This window comes from Salvelinus alpinus, chromosome 14 (assembly GCF_045679555.1).
Source record: "Salvelinus alpinus chromosome 14, SLU_Salpinus.1, whole genome shotgun sequence".
In the NCBI taxonomy this organism is placed as follows: domain Eukaryota; kingdom Metazoa; phylum Chordata; class Actinopteri; order Salmoniformes; family Salmonidae; genus Salvelinus; species Salvelinus alpinus.
The window spans coordinates 15,240,185-15,254,761 of NC_092099.1; the positions used below are offsets into that span (position 1 = coordinate 15,240,185).

At 42.4% G+C, this 14,577-nt stretch overlaps 2 protein-coding genes across 7 annotated transcripts in view; both read left to right on the forward strand.

The window, feature by feature from the left end:
- The window catches only part of LOC139538496 (mitogen-activated protein kinase kinase kinase 20-like), a 43,837-nt gene extending 33,846 nt beyond the window's left edge, over positions 1-9,991 (forward strand). For 3 of the 5 annotated variants that reach the window (XM_071340610.1, XM_071340609.1, XM_071340611.1), the window contains 9 exons: positions 4,224-4,268; positions 4,376-4,406; positions 4,519-4,658; positions 4,793-4,855; positions 4,942-5,034; positions 7,173-7,289; positions 7,551-7,625; positions 8,326-8,479; positions 8,618-9,991. In XM_071340610.1, coding sequence (XP_071196711.1) covers positions 4,224-4,268; positions 4,376-4,406; positions 4,519-4,658; positions 4,793-4,855; positions 4,942-5,034; positions 7,173-7,289; positions 7,551-7,625; positions 8,326-8,479; positions 8,618-9,330 — 1,431 coding nt within the window. In that variant the 3' untranslated portion in view covers positions 9,331-9,991. Of the gene's footprint in view, positions 1-435; positions 2,280-4,223; positions 4,269-4,375; positions 4,407-4,518; positions 4,659-4,792; positions 4,856-4,941; positions 5,035-7,172; positions 7,290-7,550; positions 7,626-8,325; positions 8,480-8,617 lie in introns of those variants that run through there. The other 2 variants (XM_071340612.1, XM_071340613.1) reach the window with 1 other exon arrangement.
- A 124-nt stretch (positions 9,992-10,115) lies between these two features.
- Positions 10,116-13,914, forward strand: LOC139538497 (cell division cycle-associated protein 7-like). 2 transcript variants are annotated; one of them, XM_071340614.1, is made up of 10 exons: positions 10,116-10,255; positions 11,041-11,184; positions 11,301-11,411; positions 11,531-11,755; positions 11,849-11,923; positions 12,058-12,228; positions 12,389-12,523; positions 12,643-12,792; positions 12,905-13,041; positions 13,144-13,914. In XM_071340614.1, the coding sequence occupies exons 1-10, from the start codon at positions 10,235-10,237 to the stop codon at positions 13,172-13,174; spliced, it is 1,200 nt and encodes a 399-aa protein (XP_071196715.1). In that variant the 5' UTR covers positions 10,116-10,234; the 3' UTR covers positions 13,175-13,914. The 2 variants fall into 2 exon arrangements, with proteins under 2 accessions (XP_071196715.1, XP_071196716.1); XM_071340615.1 differs by having other exon boundaries at positions 12,392-12,523.
- The last annotated feature ends 663 nt before the right edge of the window (positions 13,915-14,577 follow it).

Here is a 14,577-nt window from a genome sequence, read left to right on the forward strand (position 1 = left end):
GCATGCTACAGCCATGCATTGGTATTGTCTTAACAGTTCTTTGCCTGGGTATCAATTTGACATGACTTGAAATTGATACACGCACTGTAGTGTGTAAGAATCAGTACCGTCATCCTGAGAGATAACCATGCTAGCTCTCCAATTGTCAGGAAGGTCAATACCTCTTTATTCTTTGTTTTCTCCCTTTCTTCTACCTTAATCTGTCCTGTAGACCAATCATTTCAGTCCAACCTTCTCTGATAACCCAATTGACTGTATCGCTGAACTCTACTCTTCTAGTTTTTGACAATCACCTTTTATATTGGGTAAAAAAGGATTTCACATTTCATCATTCCTCTTGGTGTATGTGGTCTAATTTCCTTCCCTCCTTTTCTTTCCCGTCCTCTTTTCCTCCCTCTTCTGCCCTTCCTATCCTCCCCCATCTTTCCCTCTCAGCTGTTCCTACCTGTGGCGGCTCAGATTAGCGCTGAGTCGTTCTATGAGTCTAAGACGGAGGAGTCGAACAGTTCGGAGATGACGTGTCAGATCACATCCTCCAGTAACGGGGAGGTGGAGGGGATGAGTCTGCAGGCCATGATGAAGGGCTTTGGGGACATGTTTGCCTTGGACATGGGGGGCCCCGTCCTGCACTCTGGCATGCAGGTCAACATGCAGGCCAAGCAGAACTCTTCCAAGTCCAGCAGTGTCAGAGAGGGCCGCAAAATCAACATGGCCTTGGGGATGTCAAACTTCAACTGGTCAGACGACAGTGACTAGAGCGAACTGATTGGTCCAGCTATGTATGGGCCACTCAGTAGCATCTGTCGATCAATCCTTTTGACCTGTGTCAAAACTGTGGTCATGCGGCAAGCTCCCATGCATATTCCTTCTCACATCACTGGTGTTATGGACACAAGCTACATTAGATAATTCATTACTAATAGTTTTTGTAACGATCCATTTTCTTTTGCATACATTCTTTTTCAAACGCTGTATGAACATAATGTATTAGAAACCTTTCGCCTACGTGGCCCTTACGGATGTCATTTATGCCTAATGTACTGGATGTATAGTGCCATGCTGTGAAGAAAGAGCCATGTGAGCAAGTTGCAAGGAGGAGGCAAAGCTTTTATGATGAAGTGACATTTTGCTGACATTAAGAGTGGCCAATTTGTTCTGTATGTGGTGGAGCGTAGTTTCTGTGATTAAGTATCTCACCAGGATGAGAAAGAACATGTTTCCCTCAGCTGACCCAGACTGGTGTCAGCAGGAGAGAGAGAGAAAGTTTCCTGTGCCTTTCTCTGCATACACTGTCAGGAATCTTTGGATTTCAGGCCCCCATACTATGGCTTAGTGGTGTAAAGTGCACTGTAGGTGTTTGTGTCTATCTATGAGGGCCCCAGTAAAGTCTTGGTTCATGTGCTTTGTTGAAAGAAGCATGTTACAGATACATATAATCAAGATGTTTATGAGGTGTGCCATAGACCTTAGACTTCCACACCTTGACAGGACTAAGTTCTCACAGACAAGGGCAACCGTATACGACCTTCATTCACTTAATTCAGTGGTAAAAGCGCTACCGTGTGCTGGAATCATTTAATTAAATCAAATGATATATTAAGTAAAAAACAGTATTTCATTGGAGAGAGGATGTGAAATACTGTTTAGAGGGCTTCTCTAAGCTAAAGATGATCTACCAGCTAAATATGTTTGCATCTGCACCAACAGTTTTGACCACAGGCCAACGTGTGTTTAACAACCCCCAAAGTGAGCCTATCAAAGCTCACCTAACGAGTGTCATCACTAAATGCCCTGTAAATTCTGCTAGGAGCTCTTCTCTTCTAAACATAGCCAATATGAAGGATCTTTCTGTTTGACTCCCAAGAGCTTGCGCCTAGGCCCTGCAGCTTGGACTTCTTTCTACGTAGTTGATGTATGTTTTTTATATACTGTTGTGTAGTTATTAAACCTAGTCTGAAACACATCCATTAACAGACTATAACCAACCGATACACTACCTTGTGTGAAAGTCAACCACTTTGTAAGGTTTTTTCTAGACATCTAATGCCCAGAGTTGCAATATGATCTATGCAAACTACATCACCTTGGATTAGTCAAATTCCTTGGATTAGTCAAATTCCTTGGATTAGTCAAATCACTTGGATTAGTCCAATAGTGTCTCTTTAATGGCGTGCCATAACTTTATCAGACCGATCACTTTTTGATGTGAACCCATTTTGCTGCAAAATTTCTCTACTGTTCCTTGTTTCTCAATAAACATTTTCTCATTAAACATTGAACTTCCTGCTTTGGTTCTTCACTCTTCCTGTTTTCTCAAATGTCCTCTTGGTTTTCCCAGTTTTGTTTACCTTGAATTCGGAAAGAGCCATGTGAGCAAGTTGCATTGAGGAGGCGAAGCTTTGATGACGTGACATTTCGCTGACACAAGAGTGGCCAAAATCGAACAACTAATTCAATAATGTTACAATAATGTCACAAATCAAAGGTTTGTCAACCACAAAATTCCAAAAGTGGCCAAAAAAATAAGAGTGAAAAGATTTATGCCAGGAGAAGATTAAGAAAATGTGACTGGTATTAGAAATATAACTTCAGATGAAAAGTTTTTTTTAAATTATTTTTTTACATGTAAGACCTGAAATCATTCTCGTATTACATTAATTGATTTGCATTAGACCCATGTTCACTGTAATCCTCAAGGATTCAAACACACATATAATCAATGGCAGAATTTCTATCATTAGCTAATTAACAAGAAGTACAGGGCAATACTCATACTTGGTGCAGCACACCCATTTGTATTGTATATGTTACACTTGCTGACAATGCCTGCTTACAAAGTGAACATAAACTGTAATAGAAAAAAATAAACGGTCTAATTGCACCAGGTAGCCTATGACTGAAGAAAAATGCATATAGTTCATGTAAAGTAAACGTTGTCAGTCAAAACAGAAAATGTGTGTCAGTCTGTTTTTGTGAAAACTTGTGAACATTTCTGAATTATAATATATACTGTTTCAAATTTGTTACGGGGAACGTATATATTTCCCAAATTGACCTTCTCCTGTAACATACAGTATATATATATATGTAACACATGTAAGCCCTTTACTATTGCAGTTAAGTGAACAAGTGGATTGAAAATCGTATTGTATTTGAATTTGTGGTGTAGCCACTAGCGTACTAGCCAATAGGTTTCCAATGCTTGTCCACCTCTATAGGACAATCAACTTGCTACAGTATACTCCCATTCCACATGGGGGCAGAGTGGTGTGAACTACTGAACTCCTCTTCCCTGTCAAAGGAATTCCAATGGCTGAGCAATTTCTGCTGACTTCCCTGCTTTCCCCTCCTCTCATCAATTAAGATCTGTTTCCCTTTGTCAACAATATGCTTTGGATTTTAATAAACGATGCAAGTCATTTGTGAAATACAATATGGCTGCACGAAATGTGATATTATGTCACTTTAATTAGGCAATATCTGTAATGGAACTTTGGCAGTAGGGCAAGGGAGGGTTTTTGAATGTGTTTACTTCCGAACCATACCACTGGAGTAGACGGAAAATGCAGCTGGGGGTGAGGGAGTTTAGGAGGCTGCAAAGAAATGTATCGCGCTGATTCTGAAATGGCCCTCTTTGAATGTGATCTGTTGAGATTGCCATTCAGCTCAGTCTCTGGGCTGTTATCAGATGCCGTGGGAAGCAAATATTGAATGCTCAGATTAGTCATTCATTTTGTCATCTATCCCCCGGTGCATTGTTTTTATCCCCACACAGCAGCCTCATGATCATAATGATGAAATCTTTATTTTAGCTGGCTACTTTCTGCTCGATTACACTTAATGAACAGTAAATGATTTATCATTGAAATGCATCATGAAAGACGAGTCAGATGGACATTGGACACATTTTGGTTTGAGTTAGACCATTAGGACGCAATCATCTTGATTGCAAACCACAATAGCTACAGAAATCATTGTTATAATGCATGGTAAACTTGTCTTGGAATGATCTATTTTGTATTTTGTATTTTGTCATGTATACTGTATGTAAATGCACTGATTTTGTACTTGCACACATGAATGCTAAATGCAAGATTTGTGTTAGACTCCAAACATCAAGAATAGGCAGCACATGTCTTTCTTTGAGCTGTACACATTTGTATTATATGACCACTAGAGCAGTATTCCCTGGTACTATTTCAGTTTTGTCTTTTTCCACGCAGCTCCTTTCCAACCTTCATATTCATTCCTGGACAGAGGAACATGTGGTCAGTATCAACAAATATAAATGTCTAATTAGCCATTAATAACCATCATGGCTCCATATGAGCGGCTCCATTTCAATATTAATGCTTTTCCAATTCCATCCCCACAGTACTTTTGGATGCAGCAGATATTTGGGGCAGGTATGTTCACCTTATAGATTTATCAAACTGTAGGTATGGTCAAATGAATGAACCCTTCAGTTTGGCGTGTATGTGATGTGCTTTCGTTTGCATTTGTTTTCCACGTTCTCAGGGGAGGGTGCAAGTGGCATGCAGCTGTATGGTGACCTGTTTAAGGAAAACCACATTACAGGCAAGAGGCTGCTGCTGCTCACGGAAACGGACATGCGAGACCTGGGGATCAAGTCCAAAGGTCACATCATGCACCTCAAGGTACCATACTACCTTTCAAACTAACGTGAACTAGCCAGTCATTTAACAATGTGTCCAAATGGTATACTTCTTTAAATTGAGCTATATGCTCATACACATGTTTAAGTCTATGTATAACTTGCTTTCTCCAACAGAGTGAAATTGAGAAGCTAACCAATGATTACATGGTGCTCTTCCACTTCCCTCCACTAATGAAGGTACTGCATGTCCTTTCTCTTTGTTATATAATGGTTGGCATTGTTTACTGTTGCAATATGTTAGCCTGAAAACCTCTGTTCCACAGGATGAGTGGGCAGAGGAGGAGGAGGAGAGGAGGAAGATCGTTAATCTGGAGCTGGTGTTTGGGTACCACTGGAAAGCAGGAACAGGTCACTCGGTAGGTTTTCAATGGACACTGAAAACATTCTATGACAAATAACCAAGATGTCTTGGAGGGAATCGGGATGTATTCTCATCCAAATACAGTCATTTTGTAAAATATTTTCAAATGTATTTGTAAACTAAACTTTTGTCAACTTTAGTCTCAGCTCTGGTCTGGTTCAAATGCATATAGGAATAGCTAACTAGCAGTATTTAAAAAAAAATCTATCTTACTCTTTTAAATTTCGGCAGGGTTAATACCTGCCTGGCACCCAAACAAAATCTTTATCTTTACCCCTCTCTAACAATACCGCTACAACTGGTGTTGTCAGATAAGATTTAAAACTGGTATGTCAAGATGGAAATGCTCCTTCAAGATGCTATTTCTCTAGGTAAAGATGCATATTATGGTCCCCATCAAACTCAAGCAAACACTGACCACTGTTACACTGAGCATGCTTTGCCTTCAAGACATATCCTTGCAAGAGAAACAGATGAATAAATATTTCATCTAAAGCCATACATCCCATCCACCCCCACTTGCTCACCGTCCTTTGTTAGGGTCTCCAACAGTGGAGAAAGGCTGCTTCTCCACTTGCTGTTTGAATTTAATCAAAAATAGCCAATTTAGTCAGAAGTCGTTTTCTTTTTAGAAAGGCAAATGTTATTTAATCTTTCAGCTGTTCATTGTCCCATCATAAATAGTCCCCTTTCAGTGCGTTCGGCGGGGCTGAAACGAGCCTGCTAATTGCCTCCCATTTCTTCTGACATGTGGTGGTTTAGTGTGTAGAAAACACAGCAGGGAGAAGGAAACAGGAGGCTGAGAAAATGAGAGCTAATTATTTTCCCCCTGCCTGGTGTCAGGTTCCATGTCAGCCTTGTTTTTACAAACTGGAAGGTTTTTTGCACTAAATAAAACAAACCCGCACTGCGTTTTTTTCGCCCCTCTTTGCTGGCGGTGTCATGGAAGCAGCTGCACTTCTCAAAGACAAAATGAGGGCCTGCGATTGTGCGGCCACCATCTGACAACCACTGAGGGTCCCCCACTAATGAGGATATCACGGCGCAGCCAAGAGAAAGGTGCTGAATTATGTATGAGTTGCCATTAGACCAGACGTACTCCGGTCTTGGGCATCATTACCAGACATTGTTTCTGCTGGAGTGATTAGACCAACAAGTGGACCTGGGGGCCCTGGTGCGACTGGCCAGGGCCGACACGGGGCCGCTGCCTGGTGTGTCTTGGAGCCTGAGCCTTCCTCACGCTAGCTCCCCCTTTGAGCCCCGGTCCAGCCCCTGGGGACAGTGTAGGAGTGGGCTGAGACTCCTCAGATGAGTGTGTTAGTGGCACTTCTTTGATGTCTTCTTCTGTGATCCTCCACACAATAGATTGGCTCACACCGTGAACCGTGTGTGGTTAAGCAGTGACCTGTGGCTTCATGGCTGGCTTTTGGGGATGGCAAAATCATTACTGCTTTGTCAGCATGCAATATTCAGCAGGAGTATGGGGTTTGTTCAGATTTGTATTGCCTAGTGAGGATTTGATCCCTATGTGCCTTGTGCAACATTGATCGAAATACCAAGTTTATTTTCACCTAACTGGAATAACATTAGCATTACTCAAATGTGTATTTCACCAACAATAGCACCAGGTGTTAAGATACTGCAAACCATATCCCCTACAGGAAATAATACAAGCTATCCACCATAGCAACTTATATTTACCCCTGAAGTAAAACAAATGTCTCTGCAAAGATTGATATGTTGTTCACATTCTCATTTACCACTTATGTCATCCTTCATGCTATGATCATTCAAGAGACATGCTATCCTTTCTGTGATTCTGAGAGCACATCAAAAAGAGTGCGGGGAAAGTAATCAATCGCCAAACAAAATTATACATTTGTCTCAATTGAAGGCAACTCACAGTGGATACTAAGTGAAAGCAGGATTCAAATCTAAATGTACAACATAAGGTGTGCTTCTGTCACGTTTGATCATGATTTATTCATAGAAATTCATGTTACGTTCCGGAAATGTTCAATTCCATGGAACTACCTCTAGGCTGTGCTGTTGGTTTAGGAAAAAATGCAGTTAGGTTCTCAACTGACAGCAGTTATTTCATGTTTTTTAAGACCTACAATCTGTCATTTTTAGGACTGCAAATGGAAAATGTACATTGAACTTGACGGAGATGAAGTTGCAATAACGTACATCAAGGATGTGACCTTTAATGCCAACAGACAGGATGTGGATGTCCTGAAGATGACCAAGGTGTGATCATAAGCATTACTCCAGGCAATGCACTGAAAGGGCATCAGGACTTAAAAACAGTCCCTTGTCCATTACATTTATTTGTTAAAGGTTTTTTAGGATCATTGAAAGAGTGTACCTTTTTGCTAAATGTTATGACACAAAAACCCCTTTCTGTATCTTCAGATAAGTTTAATAATTCCTTAAATGGATGTCATTGCCGTATTGAAGTAGCTAACGTGTATGACGATTAATAACCAACATCAAACTATTTCCTTGCAGCCTCCATTTGTGATGGACAAATGGGTAGTTGGACTATGGAAGAACGAGGTTGTTGACTGCATTGTAAATTATGAGGTGAGTCAGTCAAAACACTGCTATAGGAACAGGGCCCCAGGGAACCTACCTCCAGGGGGTCCACAAAAGGGGAAGAGGGAACTCTCTGGGAACTGTGGGGGGATCTTGGAGGGTTGGTGGCCTGGTGGTTGGGAGCTTGGGCCGGTGGCCGATAGGTTGCTGGTTCGGGTACCCGTTGTGAGACCTGTCGACGTGCCCTTGGGCAGGGCGTTGACCATGGTTGTTCCTGTGTGTCACTCTGGATGGGAGTCTGTTACATGACTGAATGTAATGTAAATGTTGAGTGGCTTCACTGCAGGTAGATTGTATGTTTTAATATTCCAAAAACATTTAAATAAATAATAGAAATACATAAAACTTTTGCAGTTTTAAAGCTTCTCTCATGCTATTTTACACGTTTTGCAATGAGGTTGAGAGAAAAGTTTGACGTTTTAAAGCTAATTTCCTGCAATTCTACACATTTTGCCATGGGGCAGAGAGACAAATGTGCAGCTTTATAGCTAATCTCATACTATTCTACGCATTTGCCATGAGGCTGAGAGAACATTTTCCAGTTTTAAAACAACATTTCTGCAATTCTACACATTTTGTCATGGCTTCATATGTACTGTGTGGTGTGCCTTTAAAAATGTAATACACTGTAGCTAGATGTGTTCAATGTTTAAAATCCCCTACAGTGATTGTTGTGTCCCTATACTAGAACGATGTGAGATCACCCAGGTGTACGAGACATAGCCATGCAGTGAGGTGGAACCCCACCGGTGGACAAGATAAGATCAAGACTGTGGAGTTGCTGATAGAAACAGCTCAGTTAAACATTGAAGGAAACCCCAGAAGCAGATCGAACTCAAAAGGTCACTTTTTATGGTGTTTTGGATGCAGATTTTATTGACAAATGATCCATTTAGAGCTGTCTTAAATACAGAATGCACTAAATGTATGCACACATCTATGTAGCCAACCCTACCAGTGGATGTTCTTTCTGCTTCCAGATGTGGATCCCAGATGGTTGTACAACCTGAGACAGAGGCAGCTGAAGAGCCAGTCAGCAGCACAGCAGCATGGTGCCCAGACCCCCACCGGAGGCTCAGAAACCCGCACCCTGTCTCAGTTCCTGTCTGCATATGGAGATCAGGCCTCTTCCTACGCTGCAGCAGTGCGGAGGTCTCCCAACAGCCCCCTCTCTCCCTGGTGCTCCCGCAGCTCGTCCCCCACCGCCGGCCTGTCCACCATGCTCTCCCCCCTCTACCTGGGGTCAAAGGGCAGCAGCCCCTCCAGCACCACCTCAGAGAGTGCCTTGGAGCGCGAACGCCTGCTCAGTGCCGGGGAAGTGCAAGGTCACCACAGGCACAGAAGCTACATTGACAACTCATTGAGTGCAACAAGGGGCCACAACAGAGACACATGGTCCCATACAAGGGGCAACTTCACACAGAATAAGTCAAGCAGAACCTCACAGCAAATGGGGAGGCCTCGGACCAATAATTACAGTGTAGCTGGTCAGAACCGGGCCAGGGTGATACCGGGCATATCGGCGGTGGTGGAAAACCCCAGTACAGAGCAAGAGGGGGCTAAAGTCAGTGAGGGGGGATGGATCAAAGTGGAGCGCCAGAAAAGGTTACCTCGACAGGACAATAAACAGGCCAGAGGAAGACAGAGGAGAGGGTGTAGAGGTGGACGAAGCAGAGAATCATTTGCTGTTTGAAGTGTTAACATCTCTTAACAGACTGGACATCAGGTTTCCTTTGAACATTAACCTTCACACTACTTCTATATATACATTTTCTCTCTGGGGGGGATCTTTCTAGGTGTTATTTGAGCTAGGGAGAATTGTGTTTAAGGGAATGCACACAATTCAGTCTTTTAGGGCTGATTTCTGAATTGTACTGTATGCACTGAAATATTTTTGGGATTTAGCATTTAAGCCTACATATCATTTGTAGTTGTATATTGTGAACTATTGTACATAAGCCTATTGTAAATTGTATAGCCTACATTGTCCTAATCTTTTTATATATGAGATATACTGTATAGCTAGATAATTATTTTACTACAATATTAAAAAGTTAATCTACCTATGGATACATAAATGGAATAGATTTTTTTAATAGTCTATAACAATATGTTTGGTAAAAAAAACATAAACATACATGAAAGTTCAAAGTATTATTTCATTAAACAAGGACGCGACGACAACACCTGATGGAAAGGACGCGGGAGTTTTTCTATAAACCCGCCCCTTTAGGCAAATGTAGACCTTGTGATTTCGCGCCACGGCTTAGTACTTGAAAGGTTAGATGTTGGTGGATCCGTATATGACATAATGTTTTAAGAAATGTGCACAAAAATAAAAGTGTCCACCAGCAGTATTTTCTAAAGATCTTTTCAATTTTTATGTGGTGTATATTTGTGGGTTCTATTTTTCTTTTAGACCGTCTTTTGAAACAAAAGTTTATACAGCTTTCAGGACACTTTCCTGGCGCGGGAAATTTCTCAGCCAGCATCTGCTAGTCCGAATTGGTGGGGTTTCTCTCTATTCGTAAAAGGACTGCAGCAACTTGTACTCGGGTTTTCGGAATTTCTTTGCAGAAAACTTTAAAGAAAACAAAATGCGTCCATCTGGCTCTAAGGTAATGAATGTTTCTTAGAGTATAATATAATATATATATTTATCTTAATATATCGAACAATAACAGGGTAATTTACTTATATGATTTTATAGATGCAGGGAATGTAATGCTAAGTAGCTAACTTTAGATGGCAAAAATTCTGCTGTGGTAAACTTAACGTTAGGCTCTTTTCTTTCTCACATTTGAGTAAACCTGTTGCCTTAGCTACTTTATGCAAAAGCTGCTACAGACTACCTAGGTCTTATTGGAGTTGCAATGCAATCATTGCTTTGCTTCAAATCCAGTATCCTAAGGTTTAACGTTACCTAGTTACCGTGTAGTTGTTATTTGAATCTAGCCAGTTTGGATGTTTATAACAATTTCAATTTCTACTATCTAACAGTAGTTACACCAAATAGTTTTGGCTACACAGATTTAGATTTTATCCTGGCAAAAGTTTTGCCATTTAAAATGTCGGTTTTGGCCACCAAAGTAAATCTTACTTCGCTTATCACACTCCTTTGTATAGCCACATAACGTTAACTAGCTAGCTTCAATGACCTTGTAAAAGATACATTTGTGTCAATGTAGCCTTGATATGGCTTAACTATGCTAGCTTCCATTGTTGAATCTTGCAGTCACATCTCTATCACCATAGATATTGCTGCTTCTCTCCTTGTCCAGAAGGGCGGCAGTGTGCAGGCAGTTTCTAAAACTACTAGTACTCACATTGTTCACGTATCTATAGTCTGAGCTTCCAGTCGATCCATTCAATTTTTCCTGACTCATTCATCTTGTCTCTACAGCGTCAGCAGGCCCCCCAGCCTCCCTCCACCAGGATGGGTTTGCGGAGTTTCCGTAATGTACCTCTGGTGCCCATGGAGACATCCTCTTCTTCATCAGATGACAGTTGTGACAGCTTTGGCTCTGACGGTGGCTTTGCTAACACGGTAAGGCAAATTGCCACATTTCACCCCGTTTACATTCAGTGTTTGACCATATTCACTCATCGAATGAGTTATTTGTTGATGAAACTAACTGAAGGTTGTGCTTTCACTTTCCACAGAAAAGTGGCTTCAGGGAAGCCAAGAAGGTGGCGGAGAGAGCCAAGGTGTTTGAGGCCAGCTCGGAGGAGGAGTCTCTCAGTGGGTTTGAGAATGCCTTCAGCAGTGAAATGGTGTGTTTTTTGTATTGATATTACGAGCTTAATGTTACTACGCAATGGTGGCTACTATACACAACAACAACAAAAACATTTCAGAATGTGTGCTCAGACAAATGTACTGTGTACTTCAGAGAGTGGACTCTGACTCTGAGGAGTCAGTGACGCCGCGGAAGAGGGGCCGCCGGTCCCAGACTCTGAAAGTGGCCATGAAATTCCCCAACAGGAGGGCCAGCCAGAAGAAGACGATTGCAGCAGAGCCCCCTAAACAGCCCAAAGTCGCTCCCAAACAGACCACTGAGGAGGGAGACAACTTCATGGACAAGAGAGCGCTTAACATCAGGGAGAACAAAGCCATGGTACGACAGACTCATTCAGAGAAGACGTTGTGGCTGTAGCTTGCCGAGGGACATTTGAGTGCTAATTATGTTATTTCCGTTTATTTTGTTTAGCTTGCAAAGCTGATGGCAGAACTCAACAAAATACCTGGCTTCCCTAGAAGAACATCCCTGCCCATGATGAATGCGGTGAGTGAGACTAGATGGAGGATATGGCTGTCCTATAAAACATGTATTCAGGAAAGATTTTAGTAGTGATGAAATATGCTGCCACCTTTTACATTTTTTGGACTGTAGTTAATGCGTTTTTGTTTCCTCTGTAGCCCTGTCGCACCCCACGCCGGTCTCTGGGAGCCCCTGGACCCCGCAGGAGGAACCCTGAGCGTACCTCTAGGCCCCACACTCGCTCCTGCTCCCTGGTGGACGGCCCCCCATCAGAGGAGCAAGAGGAGGACAAGTTCAGCCTGGTGCGCAGGAGCTGCTACTACGAGGAGGTGAGTGACGCACACACCTCAGCGTTCGTTTGGTAACGTCAAGTAAAGCGAAACATTTTCCCCTTCTTCCTCCCACCGTTTCCTGATCTGTCCTTTCAGAAATGGTGAATACCGAACTCCGGGAATTGTCCGTTTGGTTGATATATCTGTGTGTTTACAGAAGGAGACCCGTCGGCGCAGCTTCACCGGGGTGCTGGCCTTTCCTCATGTGGTGCGGCCTGTGGAGGACATCTCCCAGGCGGAGCTGGATCTGATCGCAGACACCGTCCGGGAGAAGGTCTACGACAGATCCACTGTAAGTTCCCGTTCTCCTACAGTGGTTCTCAAACGCCCGTCTTCAAAGTTTGATTTCTGTTAAGTCACGTTCATACAGCCACGTTCACCAAATTCACCCCTCTAATGTTCTCGCTGTAGGGGTCCACTTGCCATCAGTGCCGCCAGAAAACGGTCGACACCAAGACCAACTGCCGTAACCCAGAGTGTGTGGGGGTGAGGGGTCAATTCTGTGGCCCGTGTCTCCGTAACCGCTATGGAGAGGAGGTCCGAGATGCCCTGCTGGATCCTGTAAGTGCTGCACTCTTCTTATCCCAGCTATCAACAGACAGTCCATCTGATTATTTGAGTGTTTTTGTCAAGAGAATGCAGCCTGGGTTGACATCGCCCTGATCTCTTGCAGGAGTGGAAGTGTCCGTCGTGCAGAGGGATCTGCAACTGCAGCTTCTGTAGAGCCAGAGAGGGTCGCTGTGCCACTGGAGTCCTGGTCTACCTGGCTAAATACCACGGCTACGACAACGTCCATTCTTATCTCAAGAGGTAAGTCTCTTTCTACTTATGAACTAAAACCTTTGTCTTGCAGTCGTATTAGTACTTTGACTGCTACTGTGTTGGGAATTAAAAATGTCTGTCTCTCTGCAGTCTGAAGAAGGAAATGGAAGAGAGCCAGTAAACCGTGGAGAATGTAACCGGATTCTGAACCTGACTGACGATGTTGTCATGTGATGTGGCTTTTATATTCCATAATGCAAAACAGTAGATTTTTCTATTGCTCCTGATTCTGAAAATGTTTACATTGTTTTAAATGTGTACAGTTTTACTGTCAACTACGTGAGTGATATGTTTATACTGTGATGTTTGCCTGTGACATTCACACTTTTAACCTGCAAGTTTGGAGAAAAACTATATGTAGAAATTGGTTGTCCTCTGTTAATTGTACTTGAATCGTCCATTTTTTTTGTATAAGAAAATTAGCTTTAAACTTCAATAAGGTTCATTTTCTGTTTTTAATAAGTCTGAGCTAGCCTGGGACTATCCGTCTGTTTGTGCTAACATTCCACAATGTTTGGCATATGACACGGAGTACAAGGAGTGGAATGTTAGCGCAAAAGCGGTCTGGATTTCAGGCTAACTTAGCTGTTAGAGTATGTTCTCTCTTCCCAATGTCACGTGGTTACTTTTGACTCTGCTCAGTAGCCTACCATTGTACCCCTGAGGTGGTGAGGGTGGAAAAAGGGCCCAGCTAGTGGGGGCTATTTCCTCCTGAGCAGAGACAAACTGATGTACTACAGCGCCTGGTTAAATCCTTCATTAGATAACTGTCACTAATGGTGTGGAAACAATTAGCAGTCCGTAATGGGAATCTCATACCTGTAAATCATTTGTCCTATTATAGCACTTTGTTGCTCTGGTCTTTTTCTCTCCTTTCATTTCCCAACGATGTTTTACAGTACAAATGGTAATGTTCTCAGGTGTCACTCGAGTGGCAATGAAGTTATTGCTGGTACTTTCTGTTCAGTGTGTGGTACTACACAGGAAATGTCGTGAGGTAAATCTTGGGTGGTTCGTTGCTATTAAGCCTTTGAGAATGTACTTCATTTGACCTGCACCATTTCCTGTGAACATGCTCTCATTAACACTGACACCTTTTGAAATTGCAGTCCACACTTGAGCGTTTTTGCTAGTTTGGTAGGAGACTTTCTCTCTTATTACAAGAGTTACTACTCTAATTCAGAGTGCACTGCTTTGTTCTCTTTAAACCCAGCCGGGTTTAAAGAAAGATACATGTTTGGTCACAACAGTTTGTAGTAGGTAGTCCATTGCGTTCTGTCATATTGCTAGTCCTATGCAGTAGAAAATGGCTTTGGCGTGCAGTGAGGCTGTAGAAAACGTTTGGAGACCTTTTCAAACAAGCTGATCAAGCCCCCGATCAAGCCCCCAATTTTGTCTGAATGGCATATAAGAAAAGTGGCTGTTTTTTATCTGAAGATGAGCAAAGAAAAGAACAGAGTGCTCTAATTCTTCACTATTCTCCACAAAGCCATCCAGTATACAGTGACACTGTTCTTAGGTCCA

Excerpts from the sequence above, each read along its gene's own strand:
- LOC139538497 (XM_071340614.1), top strand. The coding sequence starts at position 10,235 with ATGCGTCCATCTGGCTCTAAG. Across the intron at positions 10,256-11,040 it reads TGCGTCCATCTGGCTCTAAG|CGTCAGCAGGCCCCCCAGCC; the intron begins GTAATGAATGTT and ends TTGTCTCTACAG. Across the intron at positions 12,229-12,388 it reads GGAGCTGCTACTACGAGGAG|AAGGAGACCCGTCGGCGCAG; the intron begins GTGAGTGACGCA and ends GTGTGTTTACAG.